The sequence below is a fragment of the Lissotriton helveticus genome, chromosome 9 (genome assembly GCF_964261635.1).
Source record: "Lissotriton helveticus chromosome 9, aLisHel1.1, whole genome shotgun sequence".
Lineage (NCBI taxonomy): Eukaryota > Metazoa > Chordata > Amphibia > Caudata > Salamandridae > Lissotriton > Lissotriton helveticus.
This window is the reverse complement of record NC_136070.1, coordinates 1,062,469,715-1,062,484,609: the sequence shown is the minus strand read 5'-3', so window position 1 is coordinate 1,062,484,609 and position 14,895 is coordinate 1,062,469,715. Positions and strand designations below refer to the sequence as shown.

At 40.2% G+C, this 14,895-nt stretch overlaps 1 protein-coding gene across 1 annotated transcript in view; it reads right to left on the bottom strand.

Moving 5' to 3' along the window:
* The window catches only part of SYN2 (synapsin II), a 1,086,516-nt gene that overhangs the window by 549,610 nt on the left and 522,011 nt on the right, over positions 1-14,895 (bottom strand). The window contains exon 4 of the mRNA XM_078661415.1: positions 7,937-8,093. Within this exon, the coding sequence (XP_078517541.1) occupies positions 7,937-8,093 (157 nt within the window). The remainder of the gene's footprint in view (positions 1-7,936; positions 8,094-14,895) is intronic.

Genomic DNA, 14,895 nt, shown 5'->3' with positions numbered 1-14,895 from the left:
CACAAAAGTTGTTTGGAACCTCCCTTTGACAGATTCTTAACATTATGTTAAGAGCAATAGTATCTTTAATTGATTTAATTGTACATCACAACAACATTATTGTCTTGTGTGGTGTTACATGTACAGAAGTATGGTAGATATATACTCGTAATCTGATCATATTAGAGCACAAGGGGCAGTGGCCATATTGAAGTGGTTACCATTTTCACAGTAGATCTCCTATCAGTCACTAAGTAAAAGTTATTTACAGGTTTTAGGGATGCAGTGTACTGTTTTTAAAAATCATTGGGTATATTCGGTCCCAAGTTGTTTTGAGCTGTATTTTCATTAGAAGTTACTTCTATCAATTATTTTTTATGCTACAGGATCTTGCTCCTGTGGTGCTGGTACTTGCCCATCCATAGATATTTTGTTGATCATACAAGTTTAGTCAGAAACATACATGACTTTGAATAGATACATTTTAGTAATGTAATCATAGTATGAACAAAAAACATACTAAGTATGGTACTGCAAATGGTGTTCTTGAGAAAGTATTAGATATATTGGTACATAAATTATGGTAGCATGTATGTTAAAGAGTTGGTTTCTAGTCGTAATTAAAGACCCATGCTACAAAATAAATAATTAATTATCTTTTTATTAGTGTTCAGTGTCAAAATCCATTCACTTTGTCTCATTTGGAGTTTATGATTTCCTCCCAGTGACTGAGCCTTGTGATGTGTTCTAATCCAAAGAAGATTAAGGTTTTGTTGTGTGGGTCTTTCTGGTTGTAATGTGTGGTAGCACTATTTAAAAGGGATTGAACAGAGCTGCAGAAATGCAATTTTGGCTGCAAGACACGTAATAAACTGCCAACGACGAAATCACCCTGGTCCAGAAACAGCTTGAAACCACTAATAAAATAAAAAGTCGCCCGAAGTGTAGAAACAGAAACCTATATCTGCTTGGGGTTAGGTCTCCTGTTTAAAGAGAATTTGTTATTTCCCTTATAGCAAGGATCTGCAATTACTACTAGAAACTAATTCTTTATCATACAAGTTCCCATAATTTCTGTACCAATATCTCAAATACGTTCTTAATGCTCTCTGCATCTTTGGTCAATCCCTTTTGAGTAGTGCATGATGTGTTCTTATTTAATTTTGCTTTCCACTTACCATGACTGTCACTTGCATCATGTGGTTCAAACAATGTGGTGCGTCTGTATCACTGCAACCATAAGTAAGTCTATACTGTGGACTAGGAAAATGCTGTTTCTAAATTCCTTATAGTTTAATTTAACTCTAGATTTAAAAGCACTGTTGGACTTGACCCTCTTCGGAGGGCCACCCCTTAACATTTTGCCTTCAACCCTACTATTTTTGCTGAATTTGTTTATGTTGGTCTTCAGAATTTGTGCAATTTACCACTGCTAAACAGTTTTAAAGGGCTTGTGCTCACTCGCCAAAACGCGGCGACATTGACTTACACCTATTGACATATTTAATTTACGTATTAGACCTCAGTAAAGTGGTATACCATATACCAAGGGCATGTCATTTGAATGCTAACAGTGGGCCTGCAGCACTTATTTGTTCCACCCACTTAAGGAGCACCTTAGAATGTGTTGCAGGTCTGCCATGGAAACCTGAATGCAGTTTTAAACTGCCAATTCGACTTGGTAATATAACTCCCTTGCAAAGCCTTACATTGTATTGCATACATGTCACCCCTAAGGTAGGCCCTAGGCAGCCCATAGGGCAGGGTGCATTCTAACTAAACCGTAGGACATGTACGTTTAAGTTTTACATGTCCTGGTAGTGAAAAACTGCTAATTGTGTCTTTCCCTACTGTGAGAACTACTCTCCCATAGGATAACATTGGGTTGACTTATCACATTTAATAAGTACTAACCTTTGATTGGGAAAAGGTAAACATGTCATGTCTAGTGTTTGAGAAATTGCATTTTAAACCCTCTTTAATGGTAAAGTCGAATATTAAGTTAGAATTTTGAAAATGCAATTTTTAGACAGATGGCATTTTCCTGCCCTAGCTATTTGGTGCCTGGAGCCTATTCCTGGGTCACATGATGGGCGTAGTTGGCAGCTGGACTTTGTGTATACCTCCCAGACAGCCACACAATAGGGAGTAGGTGTGCCTGGATTGGCCAACACGTTCAAGATGGGGGCAGAGCTGGGCACAGCCCCACTTGCAATTGAATAAGCTGTGTTCCGCCTTCACACAGAGGACTTGCCACCACTGCAATGTTCATGCAGCCAGCTTGGAGCCAGGGCAGGGGAGGCAATAAATTTCACGAACTTCAAAGAAAATTCTCCAGAAACTTTTCCTAATTCAAAGAAGGCACCAGGTATAAGAATCGGACCATAGGAACCACTCTTCAATTCACTTTCTGGACCTACGGAAGAACTCTAATGTCTGATACTATGGCCTTCTGTGTACTCAACAAGACTGTTTTCTGCACCTGTAAGGACTGCTTTGCTGACTGGAGCGTGCCTTGCCCCCTCAGATGCCTGCCCTGCTACTTGAACCCTGTTTCACTGCCTGAAAACAGGACTACCAAAGTGACTCCAAGGACTATTTGGCTGGACTCCTGATCAGAGCTTTATGGACAGGAAAGGCTACAACCATATTGAAACAGGTACTGGATCCAGCATGAGTGAGTTCTAACCCCACAAGTAGTGATCCTTCAGTCCTGGGCCCTTGGTGGAGGTGCTAAATGTGCCCAGATAGCCAAAAGCCACAACTTGGGACATTTTTTGCTAAAAACTGCTCTAAGAACTGAGAGGAGACCAGGTGCACTGCCATCGGCCTGACTTTACAACATCTCCCACTACATTCTTTTCCGGAGCAGCAAACCATGTTGAGGGGTACTTTTGCCAAAGGGGTATCCAGCCTCGTGGAACTCTTGTCGGCTACAGCGTCCAGCCTCGTCCTGCAGGAGATTTTCAATTTCCAAAAAACAGACTAAATCTGAAAGCAGAAATGTTCACCGTAAATTTTTTCAGAGGCTCCCTAACGATGACGCCTCTTCCTAGGATGCCAATTGCAGTCTTGCCCAGCTGAACTTTACCTTCCCAGACAATGTTTTTGTTCACATTTCTCCTAAGGTAAGCACCATCCGGGCCCAATCCACTCTTTGTATCCGATTCGTGCTTCATGGAGGTCAGCAATTTTTTATTTTACTATGACTTGGTCTTGCATGACTAGATGTCTGTGGTTGTAGATTTGATCTTTTAGGTACATGTTTTTACCTTAAACTTTTAAAATTCATAACTCTGGTTGCACTGGTTGGATTTTTATTGTGTTGGTGGCAAATGAATTATTAAAATGTACTCTATTCTTCTAAATTGGTGTTTGGATTTTTCTTGTGTTGTGTTTCCACTTTATTAGTTTGTTTGCTCCATAAATACTTTACACATTGCCTTTAAGTTAAGCAAGCTTAACTGTTTTGTGACAAGCTACCAAAAGGTTGAGCACAGTGCTGCACCCTGTCAGAGATTGTGGCTGTTGCTTGAGCAGTTTTAGCAAGCCATTCATCCAACAACCCAATTTCACGCAAGTATACTACAAAGCTCTAGCACAACTGATGGATGAGCTGCACTCTTTAAGTTTGGTTGCTTCTAAATAGAACACTAGTTATGATTTACTTTGGGTTGCCAGAGATGACTTCTTAGTCCCGTTTGGGTTCCTTTGAAATTATTGTGTTATGACCCCCTAAAAGCCCGTCATGTAGCACTAAGACGTTCGGAGCAAAAGACTCAGGACTACAGTTTATCAAAGAACCAGCAAAAGTTCCCCACCTTGGTTTAGTCACTCTTCCTCTATCTAGTTCCCTTTTTCTTGGTGTCTATTACATTCTATGCATATGCCTTCCCCTATGCTCCCATACAATACACACACCATTCACCTGACCATTCACCCTCAACTCCAGAACACAGCAGGAACTGGTATCCTTTAACATCAGCATTTTCAGACTTCTCATTGAATAAACTGTAATTGTATTCTTTCCTGTGTCTCTCATACTCCTACCCATGTGCTAGGACTTTGAAAATGTATCTTTTGACTTGGCCATAACTTTTGTTCAGCGAATAGTGTAACTGGATACCTAACTGCCACTAACCCCCAAACAAAAAACAAAATGTTAAATGGACTATCTCACTTTATCAAGAGATAGAACGTGCTGCATTTTCTTCATAACAAACATGCTGATGTTGGTCTACTCCAGGAGACCCATTTATCTCCCTTCAAATCCTCTGATCTGAGGTCTGGGAGGGTACTTGATAAGCAAAAGCATAATGATAAATGAACAAGCAGGGGCTTAGCTTCAGGGGGTTGTTACACCACCCCTAAAAATGTATTCTGTAGGAAATATTTAGGTACAAGTGCTTTTAGTCAGATATGATTAAGTGTCTGTCACCATTTCACCTGGATTTTTTACATGCCCACACTCCCACACTGACAAAAAGACATGAACACACACTTTCTATTTTCTCTGTTTTAAAGGCCTTAAAATGTTGATTAGTTTGAAACATATTGTGTCTTAAGTACGTCTAACAATTTGTCCTCCTCTCTCGTTCCACGCCCCTTAAGCGCCCCTTAAGCGCCCCCTTATGTCTTGCTTCTCATATACTGTAATTTTTACAGGATAATCCAGGATGACAGTTGGGAAATCTGAAGCTCACCCTGCCCCAATCTTACTGCCCAAGCTACACCCCTTTGCATAAGGAGCTCCACCCACCTCCACCAACTGTTCCAAAAAACATGGGCTCACTATTCTGAAACATACTTAAAGATGCACACAGACATATCACACGCACCAGTTATGCTGCTGAATGGAAGCATTTTGTGCATTACAGTACTCAAAACAACATTCATCCACTAATCCCCATGGTGCAGGATATCAGCGGTTATCTCCTTCAATATCAAACATCAGGTCTGGTCTATACCTCAATCAGGTTACATCTAGCCACTATTGCGGCATTCATGTAAACCAGAGAACGTTCTTCTCTCTTCTGAAGGCCTCAATAGGTTCATCCTACCCAGAATCTTATCTGTCCCTTCTTGGAGCCTTAAGATCATCCTTACCAGATTGATGGCTCCACTCTTCGAGCCCATAAATTCATGTCCTATTCAATTTCTCTCATGGAAGGTTGCCCTCTTCAACGCAATTACCTTTCTGAGATACATGAGTTAACTGAAAGCTCTCATGCTTCGAGAACCCTTTTTACAAGGATAAAGTGGTTCTTAGGACTAATCCCAAATTCTTACCCAAGGTGATCTCCGCCTTCCATCTCAATTAATCTATTGAGCTCCCAGTCTTCTTCCCACAACCCGACTCAGAAGCTGGAAATGGCACTTCACCCTCTGGACGATAAACATGCTCTACTGTATTAAATTTAGAGACCAAATTATTCTCATAAGGTACAACAGATATTTGTAAGCCTTCTCCAAACCTCATGAAGGACATGCCATTTCAAAGGCAGGAATAACCAAGTGAATGGTCAAGTGCATCCAAACCTGTTACACTAAAGCTAAAAGAAACCCTACCCTCCCACCTCTGACCACATTCCACCCACAAGCAGGGAACTACTATGGCTTTTCTTGGAACTATTCCCAAAACAGACATTTGCAAAGCTGCCACTTGATCCACTCCACACACTTGTATAAAAGATTATTGTGTGGCTGTACTATCAATAGAACAAACCAAAGTTGGTCAGACTGTCCTTGGAACTTTGTTTCAAATCTGTGACCCATCCACTTGCGTTTTAACCACTTACAGCAGGTCTGCTTTTCAGTCTATGCACAGCATGTGTATCCACAGCCACATTTGATTTAAAAGGAATATGTTATTTGGCCTGTAAACATCTGGTCGTTCCAAGCTTTGCTGTAGATTCACTTGTGCTGACTTCCACCCTCCTCCCAGGAGCCAGTAACTGATGCAGGCTTTTCTCTTTTTTATGTGTTTTTTCTAATGCATGGTCACTGTTCAGTTCTATGCACACTACTCCTTAATTAAACCCACCCTTTTGGCAATAAACAATCAAACAATGGAGTTGATGTCCACGCACATCTTCACCTAAAGGAGTAGTCACTTTGACCTTGTGACTTGAAAGACTTCTTAGAAAAACAACTTGCAACGTCCGAGCCCAACACTAGATGGCAGGACTATGCACTGTATATCTACAACCACACACACTATGAACATAAAATGATCATGCTACCAGTTATGCTACAAAAAATTAAACTATATTTAGTATTTACTTTTGCACTTACCGTTCCTTACATAATCTTTTTTTAAAAAGTATGTTCTTTCCACGCATTCTCATCTACACATTTTAACATAGCCTAGTAGACCATAATGCAATTCAGGAGATACTGGTAGCTTCATATTAATTCCTAATACAGAGTACAGAGTTCAGAAAGACAAGAAAGTAGGTCACACACCTTAAAAAGAAATATTGAAAAACATCTTGTTCTGTATCTTAGACAGACAGTGGAAACCGGAAACCTGAGCTCAAATCCTACCTTCCTCTACTTGACCAAACAATGATTTTATGCAAAACAAATTATAACTGATCCTTATTTTCATTAACTGACGAAATTAGGCACACAACTGATTAATTTTCTAGAGTCTGCATGATATACAGAAAATCGCTCATACAAAGTTTGGTAGACTACAGAGACGATCCATATATAATGACGTTGATTCCTTCCACAGCGCACACAGCAAAATTAATTGTGACGTCTCTCACTCATGGCAAAATCACTTACGATTATATTGATTCTGATTAAGTAGATATTTTATTTTACATTTATCAATGGTATAAAATAGGCACAAACAATGAATAAATCCTGACCCTATTTAACAAGATACTTAGCATAATAGTGTTCAGCAGTGTGCCAAAAATGCAGTTTGCCTTTGGCACCACTACAGAGTGAAGCCAGTACTATATCGGTTTAGAACCGCAGTCTGTGTTATTGAAAATGTTTATCAATATCAACAAACATAAGACTTTTTTTGGGTGTTCACCTAATTTGTGTTGAACATTCCCCAGATACCCCAGTAGTAAAACACCTTTACCCTTTCTCATATTTATGACTGGGGGCAAATGCCAGTATTTTGCAGATTTACAGAAGTATTTAGTGCAATCTTGCCAGGAAATATCCACAGATCCTGACTTTGCAAATTTAGATCTGCAATGTCCGTGTCAAAATTCCAGATTTTGCGCATTTGATTTCCACTTTCATGTGCATATTATTTTGTACAATGGGCCAGAATTGTACAAATATGTTTCAACTTTAGAGTAAAAATATTTTAAGAGCTATTTTTTACACAATTCATCACAGATATATACATTTTACTCTGTGGTAGTTTTATTTAACTGAAGGTCTAAAAGCTAATGTAGGGAGCATGGTAACATGAATGTAACAGCATTTTAGTTTCTATGTGCATATCATATATGAAGGATTTAAATGCCACGTGAGTTGTTACTCTCCAAGGATTTATATTTAGTTGCATTTTTGTTTCCGAAAACAAAAAAGTGGTCCTGTACGGTAGTGTCTTTTTTAAACAAACTATTTTTACTTGATCCTCTTCTACCTTATGTATGTTCTATACTTAGGAGAATATTGCGTTTTTGTTTTCAAGAGTATTACATTATTTTAGGAATCTGCTTATCAAGAAATTCACAGCTCAAATGTAGGTTATATTTTAGAAACTTGAATGGTTTTCTGAAATGTACAATGGATACAAATATTTACATTCACAACATTGGTTTAATCTTTTTCAAAAGTTGATCATTAATCTTTAAACTTTCCTCGTGGTTGTACTTCCATGGGTATACTGAGCCAGAATTTGTATTCACAAGTACTATTACAGGGCACATGCATGGCACAGAGCTAATATTAAATTATAGAAAAAAGGTTTAACACTTACCACCCACGGTTTATCACAAAAGTTGTATATTGACTCTAAGGAGTTGACACTTGGTATTCCAGCATACTGCATTCCAATAATTAGGTTACGATAGTCTTCATTCTCAGCCATACTATATGAATGTTGCCGAATAAGAACAAAGTCGGGTCTGAATGATCTAAAAGGATAAATAATTAACATAAAAATAGCTGTTACAAGTAATTATAAATTATGTTTATGATAATACTGTAGGATAGGACAGTAAAGTGAACAATACCTTTACATTACTTTGGCTATTAACACCTTAGACGTGCCCCACTAGGCTTTTTTACCACAGCCCCTAAGAATTGCCCATAAAGCTGTGCTGCACTCCCAGTAAGTTGCATTATTATTAATGGTGTTAGCACAGCACATATGACTCAAAATAGAGGAGCTATTTGAAAGAACAAATGGAACAATTAAAAATGACTAGCAAAACGTTGGAGATGTTCTTGGTTTGTGACTGAATTATTACTAGATAAAAACTGCAGCCAATCAAATAAAATACATGGTAAAAATATCCTCAGGAAAAAAACTTTAGATTAGATTACAAAATGGAACAGACAGATACTGATTAAGACACAGTGCTGCATAAAATATTTAACGTCCGATCTCTCTGCTTCCCTACCCAGCTAAAGTTCTCAAGAAACCTATCACCTAGCAGCTCCCCTAATTCCTGGAACAAAACCACCTAATGGATGCCTCTCAATCAGGATTCCTTGTCAACCACAGCACTGAGACCACGCTGATTGATGCCATGGACTACATCAGAACACCCCTTGACCTTGGAGAAATGGTGGCCCTAATCCTCCTCTACCTCTCCGTGGCATTCGACGCAGTCCCCCACAACACCTTCATCAACAGACTCTACAACATAGGCATACGACAACACGCCCTCAAGGGGATCTCCTCTTTCCTTACAAGGTGCACACACAGCATCTGACTGTGTCTCGTCACCTCCACACCCAAAGACATCATATTTTTATATGTTTTAATCCTTTTGGTAAAGATAGAATTTTGCTTTGACAACTGTAATTGTTAATACATTTGGTAGTTTTATGACTTAATGCTTGATGGATGCCATGTGGCAAAGGTTGCTCTCAAAACAGTAGGCTTGATTTGGTTATGGCACAGGGCAATGACAAAGGTTACAGGCCTGGTATTATTATCGCAAAAAAGGCATGACAAAGGCATTTGTCCAAGCTTAAATATTGTGAAAAACACTTGCTGAAGTCAATAGGCTTTTTATGATGGATTGTTATCACACTGTGTTATAGACTGCAGACAGATCTTGTGTTGTATGAAATATCACAAATTACCTTGGTAGGCAAGGATTTTGGTGTTGATCATTCCCTCTGAGAAATCCTGTGGGTAAATGATTTGCACTGTAATAATGCTTTCTAGAATAATTTTGTTAGGCTTGCATTTATTCCTCCTTTATATGAGTGTAATTTACAGTCTTGTTCCCTCTATGAAAGCATACAGCATGAAGGAATGGGTCAGCCCACTTCAGCCATTTGTACTTTTCCTCTTTGCGACTTTAAGTAACTGTGAAAGACACTCACTTGACACTTATGACAGTCTACCACATGGTGGCACAGTTTGTCTAATTTAGGGATGAGCACAAAAACAGATGTTTATTAATTTAACCTACATTAAAAATTACTAATACCTGCTGCACAAGTCATTCTTATAACTACTGGTGGCCTGTAATTGTCTGACTTGTCATACTTGTAGGAGTGTGATAGTTAGTAGTAGTGTTGGCAGAACTGGCAGGGCAATGGGTAACGTAAGCTGTAGTGGCCTCCTGATCAGGGTCCTGGCACTTATTGCTTTACAAACTAAGCACTGTCCCCTTTAATTTCTCCCCTTCTCCCATTTTAACTTACATTTGTTAGAGCACATTACAACCACTCAGACAGTGCAAAATAATCACTTGGCTGCTCTTAATTTCATATGCAATTCGTTGCATCTTGAGTCTACACTATGCACAATACAACTCCAAGATGGCCGCCTGCTGTTATGTTTAATATTGATGGTTATCGCAAGAACATGCATGCCATGTTTAGGTGGCAGCATGTTTTCTTTTTTACACTAATTATTTTAATTTATCTTGCATGCTTACAAATTTGTTGTGTAGGTTTTAGTGTGGTTGTATAGCCGGGTGGTTACAAGAACTAATTGGTGGGTGGATAAATGATGAATGCATGCAAGGATGAGTGATAGGGTGTGATATATGATGATTTATTAAGTGCCTAAACCCATCAATCAGTGAAGAGACACTTTTATTTATAAGCAACACCTACAGGCGATATCTTCATGTGTGTGCTACTTTAGCAGTTCTGGTTCATTCCTTTATTGTAAAACCTCTGTGTTTTGTGGGCATGCTCGCTGTGTACGTTTTGAAATTTCTCTCTGTAATATTACTTTCTCTGTTGAATGAAGAATTTGAGTGGGGGCAATATTTTATAATCATTTCATGAGTTTGATATTCAATGTGGAAAAGGTAGTGACACTATCCTATTTGTGGTTAGAGTTTTTTTTTAATCCGGGTCGGTGTAGGAGATCACAATTTACATACAAAGCTCATTTGAATACTTATATAATTGTTCTTTCAATGTAAACTCTGCACTGCAATTTCCACTTTATCACTGCCACATGCCCATAATAGTCATTAAGCTAAGTTCAGGTTCTCCTTAACAAACGAATTTGCCTACTGAAATATTTTAGTACAGACTGGTTGGTTAATGGCTATTGTATTTCTAGTCTGATGACTTTCTCCGTTAGTCTTGAGCATGGTTTCCCCTTAATGGGTAGCTCAACGAAATAGTTTTGGAATAGTTCTAATCTGTTGTAAATTTAAGATAGGGACTACATTGATTGTGTGCCACTTATGAGAAGAATAATGCAAACAATAAGACCCTATCCAGATCATGAGCGTGTTATCTATACGACATTGTCTTGTGAATGCATTCAAGAGATAGTATATGGTGTCTTACTCAAATGTAGCCTTCAGTACATTTGCAACATTGTGTTTGATTGTTACTGTCACTCCTCCTAAAGTCTGCCTCTCTGATCTTATAGTGTTTTCTTATGTGTGACAAAATCATTGGTCAAGGCCATTTTAGCACGAGCTGCCGAACATTCCGATAATACTGCAAGTATGAGTCTCGATATGTTGGTGTATAAATTACAATGCGTCAAATGTGGTGAGTATTTCCTATGTGCACTCAAATGGATGACTATCCATTATATTAATAGCCAGCAGTGCTTGACTCTCATATGAAGGACCTATAAATTGTCAGTTTGACAGTTTGCCTACTTTTTTTTCCTGTTTAACTCTCATAACATTTTAGAGTTCACATCTGAATGAACTGTTGTCATGTTCTTTGGTATGTTATATACTGTATGGGCGCCTTCTTATCCATATACTGAATGCATTAATTTATTGATGGGTTAAAGCAGAGTGGGGAAGATCGTCATAAAGTTATTTGGAGTTGTACACATGCCAGATATAAGCTGCTTTGGCATTCACAATTTTAGCAATAAATATGGAAATGAGCACACATTTAACCATGTAAACTTTTGAGAGGAATATGATTATCAGAAAATGACTATTAGAAATGGAGTCACTAGCTGGCAGAGATGAGCACCCTGTCCAAGTGTGGACCACCACCCTAGTGAGGTAAAGTCAGATACACACCCTAAAGTAACCTGTGCTCACCCTCTGGTAGCTTTGAACAGAGCCGTTACGCTTAACTTAGAAGGCAATATGAAACTCGTTAGATACAGTAACTCAGTGAACACACCACAAAAAGACTCCAAACAGGTTTAGAACTATAGAGAATATTTATCTGAGTAAAACAATATCAAATAAAAGAATTCAATCAGTAGAAGTCAACATATGCATTTTTGAAAAAATAATTAAATGCCAAAACAGTGCTTAGAAGTTAATAGTGCTAAAGGTTACTTGAAGTTGTGATACAAAAGGGGTACATCTAAAAAGTCAGGCTGACCATGATGGAGCGTGGGTGGGATAAAGTTCCATACAGGTCCTGCTGAAGTTTTACCTTCTCAAGTTGAGCCAAGAGTCCCTTTGGCTGGGAAAGAGTTCACAAGGAGCACAGTGAGCATCGCTGGTGGTGGTCCGCGGGGCGTGAAGGGCCTCCGGGCAATGCAGACAGACAGGCTGCGGCCTCGCAGTTGTGAGCAGAAATCTTGCTGTGCGAAGAGATGAACTTGCTCCCGCGCGCGCTGATCCTTTGAGCAAGCGACATGGTTCCAGAGCGAACAGACTTGTTTGCGGTTGCAAAGTGCCAAAAAGCTTGATTTAAAGGGGTCAGGAGCTGTTGATCATGAAAGCAGCTTCAGAACCTATTTATGACGGACAGAGCTTGGAGGGGGCACACCAGGCAAGGGTAGGACTCACAGAAAGCAGATTTGTAGAAAGTCCTTTGGGTCCCTGATACTTCGGAAAACAGGATGCAAACCAGCAAGCCATTGGAGCACCTCTGGATTCAGTCCTTGGCCTCAGCAGGGCAGAGAACAGCAGGCAGCAGGGCAGCTCAACAAAGCATACACGCAGTTCCTCAGAACAGTCAGTCACAGAAGAGAGGCAATCCTTCAGCACTGAAGGGTTCTTTCCAGGTCCAGTAGGATAACGATTTGATAGGGCCAGAGCTCTGGTGCTTGTACCCAAAAGTGCATTTGATGCATGGGGTGACTTCAAAGGAACCCTCTGAAGTGCACAAGGATACCTGCCTGACAGGCTAACCCTGGGGGTAAATCAGTGCATTGTGGAAGGACAGGACGAATCCTATTCATATGTAAGTGTGAGCCACCTCTCCCCCTTCCTGCTTAGAAAGGCTATCAGTATGCTGTCTAGAGGGGATGCACAAAGTGTAGCTGTCACCTAGCCAAGACATGTATTGGAGTCAGACTGCAAAGCACACAGTAAGTGCAGAGAAATGTCCACTTTCTAAAAGTGGCATTTCTAAAATGGTGATGTCAAATCCAACTTTACAATTAAAGAGGATTTATTACCACTATTCCAAAAGACATTTAACATGGAGTAGCTACTTCTTTCCAATCAAGGATTACAGCTTGAAAGGTGTTTTTAGGAATCCCTAATACTAGCCTATGGACAGAGTAGGCCTCACAGCAGTGAAAAAAACGAATTTAGCTGATTGCCACTGTCACATGTAAAACTTAAAAGTACATGTCCTGCCTTTCAGTTACACAGCACCCTGCCCTTAGTGTCACTTAGAGCCTTGCTTAGGGGGGCTTTCGTGTAATAAAAGAGGAGTTTAGGTAGGACACAGCAACAGGATGCGGACTGCTGCATGTGGAAATGAAAAGAAATATACATTACAGTGCTTGAGAATGTGAGATATAGTCTTCTTTTTAAGCTTTTGTTCAAAATAATTAAATAGCGCATCTTTACAGGACAAATTTGACAGCTTCACACTTGTGTACATGTGTCCATGTCTAATTAAAATACAGTTTCTGGCTTTCTGGCATTTCCCGGCGAGACAGCTGCTTTTAGGGCCGGTTGGATTGCTCTGATCCATCCCTAAAGTTTCTAACCCAATATATTTGGCTGTTCTCTCTACCTAACCCAATGGCACTTACGCCCCCTAAAGACACCTGCCCTCAGCAACGGCTGACAATCTCTCAGCTGAATGTAAGATCTCTAGCTAAACACTATGGTGAAGTATATGATCTCATTGAGGAGAACAAATTGGATATTTTGTTCCTTACCGAGACCTGGCTACAGGACGACATGACCACAGTCCTTAATTTGGCCGTGCCGCCCGGTGGAAGAGGTGTGGCGCTGCGGCCAGGGCGACTGACGCTGGAATCTGGGGATCACGGTTCGATCCCCGGCTCCGGCGGCAGGTTAGCCCAGCACCATGCGACTCTGGGCAATAGCTTGCTTAATCTTCCCGATGGCCCCCAGCGCCTAGAGACCCTAACGGGTGATTGTGCGCTATACAAATGTGGATTATTATTGGTGTGATTGTCAACTCTCGCTACCCTTGCCTTTTCACTAAAGTTGATATTGAAGAATGCGAATATGCTCGCTTTAGCATCCTGGTAAATTCGCATCTGACCCTTTCTGGAATCCTGGTGTATAGGCCCCCCTGGGCAAGACGGTAGTTTCACAAATGCTCTTTTGGAAACAGTGCTTTCATTGGCTGTAGGAACTGCACATTTTAGCATCTTTGGAGATTTGAATCTCCATTTTGATCTTACCTTAGACAAAAAGATTAGCGGTCTGCTAGCAGATCTAGCAGCATTTCAACTGCACCAACTAGTTACGAGTCCCACCCATAGAGGTGGACATTTACTAGATCCCATCTTTTCTAATATGGAAGCGGTGGTAGTAGATGCCCCTATTCCGGTCCCTTGGTCCGATCATATGTTGGTCGGCATGTCTCTACCCTTAAAAGAATCATCAGATGTGGTTACTAGTCAACCAGTATTTAAGCGCCCCTGGCGGAAATTACGTCTCGATGATTTTTACGCCCTGCTCAGAACAGATCCTCCCGAACCATTCGAGAATACAGAGTCAGGATATGAGATGTTCTGTACCTGGTTAACTCGGGCTCTGGATTCTTTGATCCCGGCCAGCTGGATCAAAGGCCGCTCTGAAGAATCTAACCCATGGTTTAATGAGTCTCTAACTACCCTAAGGAAAACCTGTAAAAAAATCGAACGGAAATGGAGGAAAACGTACGATCCGGAAATAAAAGAGCAATACATTACCGCACAAAAAACTATCACAGAGCTATTTGTAAGACACGAGCTGCTTACTATGCCAAGGAGATCAGGCTTAGCCCGAATCCCTCAAAATCTATTTTTAAAATTCTGAAGGATCTCAGCGCCAAACAAGCCTCGACACCGGTGACTGTCTCTGAAACACACTGCGAAGAATTGGC